A 14,557-nucleotide genomic window follows, 5' to 3' on the forward strand; every position below is an offset into this window, starting at 1 on the left:
GGTGGCTAGGTTCTCTTGTGTCTTGAAGAGTGACTATGGGCTCAATGTTAGGAGTTTCAAGAGCGTTGGTTACAATGATCATTGGTGTTTGGTCTGGGTTACTCTCAGTCATTTGATAGTTACTTAACACAACAGTAATTTGAATTTCTTGGCTTTCTTTGTTAAAAGGAGAATTATAACTTCGGTCCCACGGATGGCGCTAAATGATGATACGTCGATTAACATATACGTATTAGGAGTATGCAATCTAATATCATTATACAAAATAAGGGTGGTTTATACGGATCCCATATCACCTAGTATGGGAAGGAGTGAGGAAGATTAGGATATTTGGGTGGTGATTCCCTGCTGGTAACTCGTATTATGTATACGGTTTTACGCCATCTAATCCTGTGGTGATGATAAGTGTTTTCGCTATGATTAATAGACGGTGATTTGAGATTTATTATTCAGAAAGATTTTGGTACTAGAGAGTTTTGATTAAAACTCTTATGTCTTTCCTTCCTAGCTTGTTTCACTATTTATAGTGATAAATGTGACCTTTAGTGACACGAAAAGGTGTCCTTTGGTGACTCAAAAGGTTGTCTCTTGGTAACCTGAAAGGGTGTCTTTTGGTAACTCGAAAGGTTTCCCTTGGTAACTCTAAAGGTTGTCCCTTGGTTACTCGAAAGGATGTCCCCTGGTAACTCGAAAGGTTGTCCTTTGGTAACCTGAAAGGTTGTCTTTTGGTATCGTATGTATACTATGTAATCTTATGTATACTATCAGGCACATGTTTTATGTGTGTGGAGATGCATATAAAGTTTTGTATACATTTCTTAATCGGGCCATAATGGCTCATTTAACTATAATCACAAGTTCACAACTAGAGACAGTCCAATGAACACGTTAACCAAAATTTTACGGTCAATAATGGTCAGCCCAACTGGTCAGAGACACTATCGGTAAACTCAAGGTTTTGCGCTTGACCCTCAGGGGATGACAAGTCTTGGGTTTTTCCCTTTAAATATTTGTGACAACTCATGGTCCACATCTAGGAATGGCAATGGGTCGGGTTCGGGGCGAGTAGTACTAAACCCGAACCCGATAAGGAATATACGACCCGAACCCGACCCGATACCCATCGGGTACCTAATCGGGGATAAAATCATGCCCAAAACCCGAAACCCGACCCGATAAGGATAGTTATTTTTCAATAATATTTACTAGAACTTGTATGATTTGAGAAAGGGATAATGGCACCGGGGTGTAACCAACTATGACCAAAAGGTTATGTAATATAACCAACTACTCGACAAGCTATGTAGTGTAACCACCTTTGTTTTTTGGGTTATGTCATGTAAGCTAGATGGGGAACCCCTCACATTTGGTTTTTATAATCATGAAAATCATGGGGGGCCATGTATTTGTTTTAAATTCAAACAAATAATAGAATATTTGTATGTGAGGGGTTCCCCATCTAAGCTTAGATGGGGAACAATCTCATACTCACTTTTCCCATATATAAATAATTAGCAAATATATATTCTTAATATATGTGACACGTGACCCCTTTTTTAATTAAAAAATAATATAAAAATGAAAGTGGTAACTGACAACTTGTTTCTCATCCGGTTGCTTACATTACACAACCCAACAAACAAAGGTGGTTACACTACATAGCTAGTCGAGTAGTTGGTTACATTACATAACCTTTTGGTCATAGTTGGTTACACTCCGGTGCCATTATCCCATAAAAATAAAAGTGGTAACCGGCAACTTATTTTGTATCCGGTTGCTTACATTGCATAACCCAAAAAACAAAGTTAGTTACATTACATAGCTAATCGAGTAGTTGGTTACATTACATAACCTTTTGGTCATAGTTGGTTACACTCACATGCCATTATCCCTTAGAGAAATGATATTACTTATTCTTGATGTTTTAAGAAAATGGATGTATAAGTTATTTAACATAGATACAAATTTTGTTGATATTAATGTGGAATATAGATTCAAAACTAATTATTTATAAATAGATAGATATAGGTATTGATATCGGGTCGGGGAGGGTTTATAAATAGATATAGGTATTGATATCGGGTCGGGGTAGACATGCCCCAGTCCCTGCCCCGAAACGGGTTCGGGTATCAGGTTTCCTCATCGAGTTTTTTTTTGCCATCCCTATCCACATCTCATTGTATATGATACGTGCAAGGTTTCACTGTTACACGGTGAGGTTTTCCTAATGTCGCATCCCGATTGAATGTTAAAAAAACCAAAATTTTACAAATCCAGTGATATTATAAATATGATAATACGTTATATGATGTGTTATATGTGATTCAACAAAGTATATAGCACCAAAAACAATACTATTTCTATTAATGATATGCAATTTAGAAGATTATATGCGTTTGGATACGTTTTGATCTACTTTTAAACCCATTCAATCCAATTGGATTGCTTCAGACTGAGTAACTCAAAAACTTTTTCGGTAGTCATTCCATGCTAGTTGCATACAATATTTAGTAACAACCATTTGCAGTGTTCACGAGGTCATAAACAAGTCACCTAATAAAACGTATCGTATCGTGGTCATTGTTATACAATACAAGACAGTTATGGATAACAAAAACTCGAAAAGCATTGAGCAGTTCTCATTTACGAGGCACATCTATACACTTTCAATGCTCTACCTAAATGATACAACTTTATAAAACTATTCATCATCTTGACGCCATTGTCTTTTAGAATTGTCAAACTTAACTTCTAAACCAAGAATAAAAAGTTACCATTCTCTTCCCTCCATTTCTCAGGATTCAGCCTTAAGATGCTTTTGAGATGTTTGGAAAGGAGACCACCCTTCTATGGCTATATAACTGCCAAAACACAGGATCCCAAAGTTGGCTATGTAAGAACAAATTCCTAACTAAAAGTTAGACGATTATATTTTAAACATTTCCTCCATCAGAACTGCTGCAAGCCTGGTTTTGAAGAACACTGTTCCCACCAAAATCTCCATCCAAACTCATCTGCTGGACTTCCTGTGGTGACAAGATTTTGATGCACCGAACACAGCTCACAAACTCCCTGTAAAACATAACTTTAGCAACCCAAATCATAAATTGAAAAGGTTATCAAAATCAGTCAGTCGAAGCTGCTTGTTTTTTTCTTTTGTAAAGCATCAAAAAGATTTGGTTCAAGAGGACAAATGTAGGTCAAATTAGGTTATTTAGTAGACTTTTGGGCTGGTTTAGGAAAAACATCTTGAACCGGGGAAATTTGTGACCTGCCAACATTGTTCTGTGACTTCTGTCATTTTTCTTTTGAATTCAACTCATACATAACAATTGCTGATTTATTATGGATACAGATATCTATAGTACTAAAGTTACAATATACCTTTTTTGATTAAAAAAGCTTTAGGAGGTTGCAACCATTTAGGACTTCTGACCCTTTTAATCGTCATCGTACATAATACTTTTGATTCAATGAATTATCATACTTAATAACAACTTAACAAGTTTTAACATAAAAATTTTGGGCCAACTCAAACCGGACCCATTTGACCTGTTACCCAGCCCGACCTATTTGCCACCTCTACATTGTTAGAAGTATGTATTTATAGGAAAAACAAATGTGGACATACTCCCAAGGGTCATCTCCAACTAGAAGAACATCATTCTCATGATCCACATATACAAGTTTCCAGCCAACTCGTTGCCGATCCTCTAGTTGACCCTCTATACCAAACCTTCGAGCCAGGTCTTGTTTCAGACCCTCATAACCCGTGTAAGCAGAAATATCAATAGATCTTCCAACTGCTCCACGCTTGTAAACCTACAAGTACAACACCAAAAAGTCAGCTCCCACATATTATATATACTCAACTGCCACAAATATGAAGCTCTAAAGTTAATATAAGCAAACCTTGGTATATGTCCGCAATCGTTGAAACTGTTGCGGAGGCGGAGCCCACACATCATTGCTCAACAAAGCGCTGTCGCTTAAGTTGGAGTCGATAGGGTTGAAGGGCATGTCAGGAACTCCAAACGACTGAGAAACCATTGATGAAGAGAGTTCAGGCTGTATTATGCCTTCTGGGCTGAGATCATTTTGAAAATCCTTACTGGGTCCCACCATACTTTTTGTGGACAAAGGGTCAAGAATCATCGATGGCATTCCCATATGGTTAGTAATATTGACCCCAAATGGAACATTTTGAACTTCATCATCTTGAATTGCTGGCTGTGAATTGGAAGACAATTGATTATGGTTTTGATTTTGTACATGAATATCGTTTTGAGGAACGCAAACTGAAGTGGCTGATGATGAACTATCCAAGAAATCCATCTGCGCTCCGTTCATGTTGTTCAAATATGTCATGGGCGCCAAAAATCCCTGACTGTGACTTTTCGAGACGTTGACCAAAGGAGAACCTTTAGCAGAGTTGACATTTGCTGATATAGTTTGACTTTCTACACCATTATTAATTACATGTGTTGTATTAGTCATTGATGAAACCATGTTTGGGCAATTATTTGTGGAAGGAGAGGTGGAACACGATGGGACATCATCCGTGATCCCAGATTGACCAATACCTGCAGCCCCGGTCAATAAGCTGCTGCCATTTGTTGAAATCTGATTGGTAGGATGAAGTTTTGGTTGCTGGGAGAGATGAGAAAACCGAAGACTTGCCTGGCTATTGTTTCTTGACATATGTTGAGACTGGGGTGTGACTGCTGTTTGACTGGTGTCCATTGTTTGACTTGTTGACATTGACCTCGATAAACTTTGACCTGCATCCAGCATTGATTTCTGCTGATCGTGTGGCTGCTGTGGCGCAGATTGCTGAGCCAATAATGATTGTTGCTGCTGATGAAACTTCTGTAGAAGTTGAAGAGGAATTTGGTTATCGGGCATCTGTAATTGTTGACTAATTTGTTGATCCGAAAACTGAGGTGGTAACAAGCTATTCTGTTGACTTTGACTTTGAGTTTGAATATGACTTTGACTCGCTCCCATTGCCTGCTGCTGTTGAAGATTTCTGTAGAGGTGATGATTCTGCATTGAAGACTGCTGCTGCATCACATTCTGAGGATGACTTTGGGACTGCATTTGGTTTTGAGGAAGCGTTTGATTGATCGAATTTTGTCTAATAAGTTGCTGACTTGGATCATTCAACAGTTGTTGAGGCTGCATCATCGAGACTAATGGGCTCATGGTGGTAGACTGTGGTAGCTTTTGAAGTTGATCAAACTGTGTTGACCTTGAACTACTAAATTGCAAGTTGTTTTGAGTAAGCATTTGTGGCATCCCATAATTTTGCAAAACGGATCCAGATAACGAGTTCGAGTAATTTGGTTGTAACGGGTTAGACAGTGAGGAGCTTTGCTGCATGTTCATCCACTGGACTAAGCTTAAACCGGGATCTTTAGTGGGAAGATCTTCACCGAGCCAAGGCATGGTTCTCTTGAATAAATTGTCTAGGTCAGCAGATTCATCATCTACAGATATTTAAAGGCCAAACTTTATGAAAACTTAAGTCAAAAGATTTCGAAAAATAATTATGGTTTTCATTCTTTTTACCTAATAATCATTTGTTCACTTGAAAGTTACTGCTCTTCAAGTTGGTCAAAGAATGAAAATGACACAACAACAAAAGAATATAAGCCACAAGGTATTGTGGCTTTTTATGCACTTTTAAGTTTTAATGATTGTATGATGGGGGCCAGACCTATGTCAAAAATTTGGCACAAAATAGAAGAATTATTCTCATTCTAGTCAAATTTAGCACTCCTGTAGCTTCTGTTGAAATATACAGCTTTTTTTTCGGTAAAAAAATATACAGCCTTTTCAGTTGGAGATAAAAAGAAGATATCTTAAAACCTAGCTAACATACCTGGCATTCCGGGTAGCCTTGGACGCTTTGGCCGGTAAAAAGGAGGTGTTGGGCAAATAAAAAAAGGAGCTGTGACGGGTTCAATCTCCCAAACTGAAACACGGGTACGCCTTTCACCACCAGTCGACTCATCCCATCCAACCTATTCACATTATAATTGGTGTAGCAATGAGCAAAAATGAAGATGCATGAGCTGATCTAGTTTGAGTTTTTTTTTTCTTTATCTCAAACGTGTCAAATGAAAAGCGGGTAAAAGGTGATCAAATCAAATAGGTAGGAAGTGGCCAAAGTCTAACGAAATGCTGACAACCTTCTTAACTGTTTTATCCAGCGAATTATATTATTATTGCAATAATATCATTATTATACTCATGATCAAGGCATTAACTATGACTTGCTACCTAACATGTCCAACTTGCTCGTCTTTCAACCCTTGATAACGGGCCCATATCTTCTGCAAGTACGATTATCTACAATGGTGGTAATGGCTAGAGAAAAAGCACTCGAGAAAAATTACCTGCAGGTTTCGCCATTGCGAGTTCTTCCATCTAACAGCATCAAGATCACTGATACCTGTAATTGTACCCATATACCTGCAAGTTTAGCACATTAAGTTTTAGGTTCGAGAAATTTCGATTTATAAAAACACTTTTCTTGACACCACCATTTCCACATGAACCACAGTTAATTACAGTAATGAAGTCGAAGAATTTTTTTTCAAAAAAAAAAAAGAAAGGAAAAAGGAACTAAGCTTGCACTCACCTTCTTGTTCCCGACTCTTCGGTTTCAAACATCATCCGGAAGCGCATGCCAAGAGATATTTGGTTACTGCAAACAGCTTTATAGTACTTGGCTAACGGGATGACAAATTCTGACGGACTAGCCCTGTTTCAAATAATCAATTAGTTCTAAAATAAATTTTAATTCATTCCCGTGTGATTTTTAACTAGTTAGTAACTACCTTGGATTATAAAAGACAGTGAAAGGGCTGTTGTTTGCAGCTGCATGGGCAGCTGCAGCCAAAATCCCAATGTGCATGCTATCACTCGATAAAACTGACGAAGATAAATTGGTTGGCTGTCTGTTAGCTCGTCTGATACCCAGTAGCAGCTGCTGATTTTCATCCCTATTATATGCCAAAGAAAATATGAAAAAAAGTTGAAACTTGTTCTTTTTTAAGACTCATTTCAATAATTCGAAAAAAGATTACTAAGTTTTTTATGTGATTGCATTACCTAATAAACAAGACCGAGTCCCCAGCAAAAAGCCTCTTTCCGCTAACAAAAAGGCTCCAACCAGTTGTGAGCAAGTGCCGTTTTGGTTGCCCTGAATTTCGTTTGTGGAATATTATCATTGATTCCAAAGTCACAAAAAAGGAAATTCTGGATCTTAAAAATTGATGATATATAAAAACTTACCACGATATATATGACGAAACGTCCATTGGGTATCATGTAAATCCCTTGCTACAAGTTCTTGTGCAGGTGGTTGCATTGAAAAATCCTATATAAAAAGATGTTAAATTGAATATAAGATTTTTGTAGTCACATTTTGCTACCTCTAGAATTAACCAATATATGTTGTCATGAAATTTTCTCACCAGAGGGGGGAAGATCTTTTCTGCTGCCCGACGAGGTACAGAGAATCCACCATGGGTGCTTGTGTCACTTGCAGTCAACGTTTTGCAGAAAAACTGTGTTTGTGGCTTATTCATTTTTGTTGAAAGATCTGACCTCAATAAAGCTTCTTTATCAAACTGCATAGAATCTCACTCAATTTAATACATTCTAATTATCGCTTAGAAACGTATAAAACGAGTTACAACACATTTGTGATTCAGGCCCATACCGAAGAAACGGGTTGCAGTGTCATCTGAGCATAAACTTCATCTGTTTCTGGGTCAGCCTAAAACATAAGAAAAGGTGAATAACTAAGATCATAAAATAATTTATCCAACTACGCGCTGTATGATATTATTGATTATAAATTCCATACATGCAATGTGACATTATGAAGTAAGCATAATAGCTTTGATTGGAGATTTGGATAGTTTGGAATTTGAGAATCAACGTCCTTCTTCATAGATGCCGCAACCTGTACGTGTATAGTTTAACAATGTTCAAAACGTATTCTTTAAATGTGAAGGACATGCATTCAATAATCAATTAAATGATCAAAAAGGATATCTTCCCTAAGCAAAATCTAAATTCTCTACCTTTGTTAAATGGGTGTAGAAAGTTTTCATTGTATTACTTACAAAATGGGTAAACTAAATTTAGATTGTGCTAAATTTTTTTCAGCTAGTATGAAACGGATATCCTAGCGAATATCAGACACTTGTACATTTCAAAAGTTAAACCTGTTTATCCGAAAAGACAGTTTTACAAATTTAGTCGCTTCTTCAAGTCCCCAAACAACAAACAGCAGGAATTCAAACGCCACAAACGCTAGTTACGAAAATGCTTACAACGGAAGAATTTGCGCATATAATTTCATAGGATTATACAGACTTTTACTTTGGTCAGTAGGGCATATATCATTTACTAGTGTACATACCACATTGAATGCACACAACATAAGTCTGTTATGTTAGATAAATAAATAAAGCTTACATTAATTTGTTGTATTTATCAATTGGATTCAAATGAGCCAACCACTTTTTTATACATACCAACAACTATTCTAGTTTTACCTTCAAAAATGGCAATCACAAAATCTGAGTATAATAGTGTTGGCATTGGTGGGTTCATGTTGCCATAAATATAGTAATAATATTTACAAGGATATCATCATTAGAGAAATTTTTGTTTAAAAATGGGAAATAATCACAATAATAATAAATAAATAAATAAATGTAAAGTAATGGCTATATATATGATATAAATGTGTTAGGCCATTAGCCCTGTTTCTAGCTCAATAACTATCAACTGCATTACAATTATATTAGTAATTTAGTACCATGACTAGACATCACATATTAAATTAAAGGTATATATATCAAATATAACTATCACACCATTAAATTATTTCTAGCTAAAACGACATAAGTGACCATGCCATCATTTGACATTAACAAAATTATACAAAATCATATTATTGATTGTCGCCACCACCATTATCATCCACCACAATTCAGGCTGCCTACACGGATTGATGGTCGTCAATAATACTCCATCCATACAATTTTACTTTTCTATTTTTGTTTGTCTCAAAATAATTATCCACTTTTTCAAAAACTATGTATTAATTATCCCATTATGGAAGAGTTTTACATCAAGTTACCCCTAACATGACTAGGGTAATCTTAACGCTTAGATGAAAACCAAAGGCCAAGATTCATAGATGATCTTTGAATCTTGACCCTTGATTTTCATTTAAGGATCAAAATTTCTCCAACTTGACTCAAGTTAGGAAAATAACTTGAGGGAACCCTCTCCCATTAATTATGGGATTCAATCTTTTACCTACTCTTAATTAATTAAGGAAAATGTTAAAAATGTTGTACATTTTCATATCAAAAATTCACCCCCTGATTTTTATAGTAACTGTACAACTAATTAATGCACCTTAACGAAAGCCCTTAAAGCTTCATTTAGCAAAACCCATTAATTAATTAAGATTAGTACACTCTTAAAGTCAAAATTGTCTTGAGTGCCAGGATAAAAATGATTTTGTAGCAAGTAAAAGCTCCATTTACTACACATATTTTAATGTTATTTTATTTATCAGTGTACAATTTTTTGGGATGGACGGAGTTTTTTTTAAAGCTAGATACACAAAAAATTTGGCTTTTCCACATGAAATGTTAAGGCAAGTAGGTCCCACTAAAAAGCAAACAAAAACAATGTTTACTACTGTAAAAGATTCAACATTTTGCATCAAAAAAGGCTTTAAAAAAGCAAATTGTTGATTAGGAGACCTATGAGACACAAGTACTAAAGGGAATTTTCAGAGAGAGAAAAGGAAAATGATTCTCTTCCACCAACCATCACCATGACAGGCGCACTTTAGCAGGACACCAGATTTACAAATTTGCTTTCTTTTGATATTTAATTTCCGTTATAAAATAAAATTAAAATAAGCAAAACATTCATTTTTAATCTTGTTAAACATAGTGTTTAGTTTACATGATGATTGATTAATTACCTAGGTCGATTCAAATGCTCTACGTAAACATCTTGGTATGGTCCAAAAAAAAAAAATGGGTCACGAGAATACCCGATTAGACAACATGCTATCAAGTAAAAAAAAACTTTTGGTCTTCATATAATCAGGATAAAAGAAAAAAAGATCACCCGTTTATTAAGGTTATGATTTGTTCAAAATTAGATATGCATAAAAATCTTGTATTGGAAAGTTTTGATCCTTATATATAGAGACTTAATTTAATGTATAATATATGTTTTAATCCACATATATGTTTTTTAAGAAAAATAAAAGTAAAAAGAAATTACAAATTTCAAACAAACTCATATAGACTAATAATAGCTGCAACACATGTTGTCCAAATTCCCATATCCACCGCCAAATCCTCAAAAATATCAAAATTCGGTGAGATACACTGCATCATCACCACCATCTAAAAATATATTACTCGTATATAATAACAAAAATGCACTAATTACAATGATAAACAAAACAGCGCACGTTAGTCATTTCCAACACATTATCATAGATAATAATAAGAAAAAAAATCCAAAAAGTTTTAGCTCAATTTGATATGCAGAAATGAAGATATAAATTTCAAACAGATTTGAAATTATTAGTCTCAAGTTCAAATTCGATTCAAGACCGGTTTTATCATACGTCTTTAGGTGACGTGTTTTTTTGGTTTCCTCTCTCGTTTACAGATTTATGAGGCGTTTTCTCTATTGGATAACCCGGGTAACCCAATTTTTGTCAGAAAGAAATAGAATAAGAAAAAATAAAAAATAACCTGTTCGCTGTGGCCTTGAGGAAAATAAACAACGTGAGTTCCGGCAGCAGGTAAGTTCACTAATGGTCCAGCACATGTTTGCCATAACTCTGGATTTATTACACTCTTTTTCTCTCCACCTGTATATATATATAATATAAACAAATCAAATTATACTTAATATTACCTATGTTCATATGCGAATGATTCTGACCTTATACATGTTAATATATATAATAACAATAATATAACATTATATAATATATATATATATATATATGTATAAATTACCTTCGTCAACATTCACGGAGGTTAAATTAGATCCGGTATTCTTCATTGCTGAAGAAAACTGATCAAATGACTTCAAAATGAGAAAAAAAAAAAAATTTTAAAAACTAGAAGCTAACACATGATATCAGATTTCAGTAACAGCAGTAGATCATGAAATGAATGAATGAATGTTTTTTAGTTAAACTGTAATATTGTGTGTGTTGATTTGAAATGTTGTTTTCTTTCCGGCGCCGGAAAAATGAAACGGTGTAAAGGGAGAAAAATAAAAATGTAAAAAAAAAATTTAAAAAGGTGAAACAGAAAAAAAGAAAAAGAAAAAAAAAAGACAGCCGGAAAAGGAGGAAGAGAGAAGAGGGGGACAAGAAGAAGACCGGAGACACTTTAAAAAAGGAGTGTTTGCTGAGTATTGCAGAGACCAAACGCTGCACCTTTGCCCCCACACTCCTTTCTCTCTCTATCTCTCTCTCAATTATATTTATATCTTATATGGATGTATATGTATATATATGTATCTAGTTTTCTGTATATATATTTTATGTAACTATAATGTCTCTGTCTATAAAGGTTCTCTCTCTGTGTGTGTGAGTGTATGTGTGTGTCTTTGATGTGGGGACTCACTATACAAAGGTGTGAAGAGAAGGGAGGCTTTCAAGGTTGACTACATACAAGGATTTTTTGGTAATTTGAGTGATCTTCAAGTATAAATCATGTCTAATATTGTTCCTTACGGTGTATATAAAAGGTAAAATGAAAAAAACATCATTTTTACTCTACATTACGGTGTTATATGTTATCTTTATCTTTGTCTTTAATCTCTTATAAAGGATATTGGATTAAGACTTTAACTATATTTTTTGTTCTCAAAATGTCTCTTTCAACATATTTATGATTCCCAAAATATCTTTCACACACTACAACACTATTTAGTGTATGTATAAATATTAATTGGTTTGTTTTTTACTTTTTTATAATAATTCACTAATTTTGTTATCAATTTGTAATTGATTCTAATTTAATTAACATTGATTTTTCTATATGATTTTAAAACAATCGACAGAATCTCATAATCTATATTTTTTAACACACTCTATAACCAACGCGCGGATACTATGCTCATATCATATATTGAGAGATGAGATGTAAATAATATTATCTTTATTTAGAATATAATAAAAATGTTGTTTCCACATAGACATCAAGTCAATAAAACAACAATTTCTTCTCAAACAAGACCTCATAAATTAGAGATACAGAGGTGGGAGGTCAAATCCTTATACTGTATGGAGTGGGGGGCTTTTGGTCTGACGCCGCTCCTTGCCGCCTCACCGCCACCCGCTACACCGCCCCGTGGGGCAACAAATGTCAAAAAAATAATTGAATGCCGATCAATATTCATTGCCTCTTTGCCACGTGATTTTCAAAAATTTTTGAACGTTACTAGCCGTTTCATGCCTTTTGTTTTTTTTGTTTTTTGTTTAATTAAACATTTATAAATACTCCATACTTACTCCTCATTTTTATAATTCTATCTTCCATTTTTCTCTTTATATTTTTCATATTCACTCATTTTACCTATCTATAATCAAATGGCTTGGACTCGGTCCGAAAAAAATAAGTTTGGCACGAGTTTAGAGCTATATATATATATATATTATAATCACTTTTAAGTTCTTTTCTATGAATTAGAATCATTTTTAAGTTTAGAGCTTTTGTTTAATACTTTTCACGTGTTAGACTTTGTTAATCATTTACTTACCATATATATTAGCTTATATATAGATAGAAAACACATTCTCCTACATATCTTCAACTACGATAAATTTATGTTCATTCAAAAAGGTATCCCTGATACCCGGTGGGGATGGGTATGAGGATGTAATTTAATTCCCTGACGGTGACGGGGATGGGTATGAGGATGTAATTTAATTCGCCAACAATACCCGCCTAATTGACATCCCTATGTCCAACTAAAGTTATTAAATGAAATTTGGAACTACAAGTTCTAAAGAAGTATAAGCTTATGATGGAAGCTATTTGTTTTACGTGGTGGTGGATGCTATGGAAGCACAGGAACGATGTTGTCTTTAACGGGAGCTCTAAGTGTCGACGTTTTTAACTCTATAGATTATGTGTCTTTTTTCTGGATTAATTGTCGTAACAAGAAGGAAACAAAGGAAACATTAGATTGATCCTTATGGCAAATTAGCCCGTCATACTTGATGTAACTTTGAATTTCCCTTCGACTCTTTGCCGAAATAATTTATATTAATATAACACCGTTGTTCCAAAAAAAAAAAAATTCGATAATGGTTCATTGGTTCAATGGTGGCCCACCTGAGTTGTTCTTTATATACGGGGTTTGATCTTTGTCAAATGCAAGTTTGAAGCTTGAGCTTCTTTAATTCCATGTGATGTATGGAAGTTTAAGTGAATTTTTTTTTTATATATAAAACATGAAATTTCTATTTACATTATAGAGGTGATACTAATAACACATTTTTGATATATCTATCATATTTTATATATATATATATATATCAATTTTATAGTAAATTTTATAGGTTAATATTGTATGATTATGATAAGGGGTTGGATATTGTAAAACAAGTATTAAAGTAAAACAAATTAGACATAATCTTGACACTTAGATCATGATTAAAAATATGCATAAAGATTCACAAAGCAGTTAATGCACGATGATTTTCATGATGCACGGTGATTTTCAATAAACAGAAACCTCTTGTTTTATTTGTTTTACTTAAATTCTTGTTTTATTTTACCTAATACATAAAAATATCAAAAAAGATACTAATACCAATATCTAGTACTTTTATAAATAAGGTGTATCAACCCTGTGCCAAATAGTGGGACTTTCATTTCGAAAAATCCGTTGTACCTTTTAAGTAGAATAAAATAGACATTGAATCTTTCACCTTTATTACATACACTTGGTAATTTTGCTTTCAAATTTTTTTTAACAGCAGAAATAGAAGTATATTAAATAATAAAGTCGACTAGTAAGGTGTTAGTGATCAATTACAACAATCCAGAGATACAACAATTACACAATCTAGATTCATCTCAAAACTCTAATTACAAAGGTTGCAAAAGGGTCGAAAAAAACTCTCGCGAGTTAGGGGAAAGCAACACAAGAGAAAAAACCCCATCAACGAAACCGTTGGTTAAATTGTTATATAATCAAGGCTTTTATATTATCCAATTTTTCTTTCTTTTTCAATTAGTTTAGGGATGTGTGACGAGTTTTATTTAAGGTGTCTTATTCCATGTTCTTATATACGATTTTTTTACAATTTTTTTTTATTATTTCCTTGCATTTACATTTTTTTTTTCCAAAAAATATTGAATATTCAGGCTATGTTGTCAAAATTCTCACACCCAATACCTAATAAAATGAAAAACTATTTAATAATCGTTCCGAACACACAACAATATATTAAGATAAAACT

The 14,557-nt window shown here is 34.1% G+C and overlaps 1 protein-coding gene across 1 annotated transcript; it reads right to left on the bottom strand.

The window, feature by feature from the left end:
- Positions 1 to 2,541: 2,541 nt before the first annotated feature.
- On the bottom strand, positions 2,542 to 11,560 carry LOC122602313 (auxin response factor 19-like). Its single transcript, XM_043775013.1, has 14 exons — positions 11,091 to 11,560; positions 10,821 to 10,939; positions 7,880 to 7,978; positions 7,733 to 7,789; positions 7,485 to 7,640; positions 7,303 to 7,387; positions 7,120 to 7,210; positions 6,846 to 7,010; positions 6,647 to 6,769; positions 6,402 to 6,477; positions 5,885 to 6,026; positions 3,913 to 5,489; positions 3,632 to 3,822; positions 2,542 to 3,072 (listed from the first exon to the last, which is right to left on the bottom strand). Exons 1-14 carry the CDS (start codon positions 11,134 to 11,136, stop codon positions 2,934 to 2,936), a joined length of 3,066 nt encoding a protein of 1,021 aa, XP_043630948.1. The 5' UTR covers positions 11,137 to 11,560; the 3' UTR covers positions 2,542 to 2,933.
- Between the last annotated feature and the right edge of the window lie 2,997 nt (positions 11,561 to 14,557).

This window comes from Erigeron canadensis, chromosome 5 (genome assembly GCF_010389155.1).
Source record: "Erigeron canadensis isolate Cc75 chromosome 5, C_canadensis_v1, whole genome shotgun sequence".
Taxonomy (NCBI): domain Eukaryota; kingdom Viridiplantae; phylum Streptophyta; class Magnoliopsida; order Asterales; family Asteraceae; genus Erigeron; species Erigeron canadensis.

Excerpts from the sequence above, each read along its gene's own strand:
- LOC122602313 (XM_043775013.1), bottom strand. The coding sequence starts at position 11,136 with ATGAAGAATACCGGATCTAATTTAACCTCCGTGAATGTTGACGAAG. Across the intron at positions 7,641-7,732 it reads CACTGCAACCCGTTTCTTCG|TTTGATAAAGAAGCTTTATT; the intron begins GTATGGGCCTGA and ends GATTCTATGCAG. Across the intron at positions 7,388-7,484 it reads AAAAGATCTTCCCCCCTCTG|GATTTTTCAATGCAACCACC; the intron begins GTGAGAAAATTT and ends CTTTTTATATAG.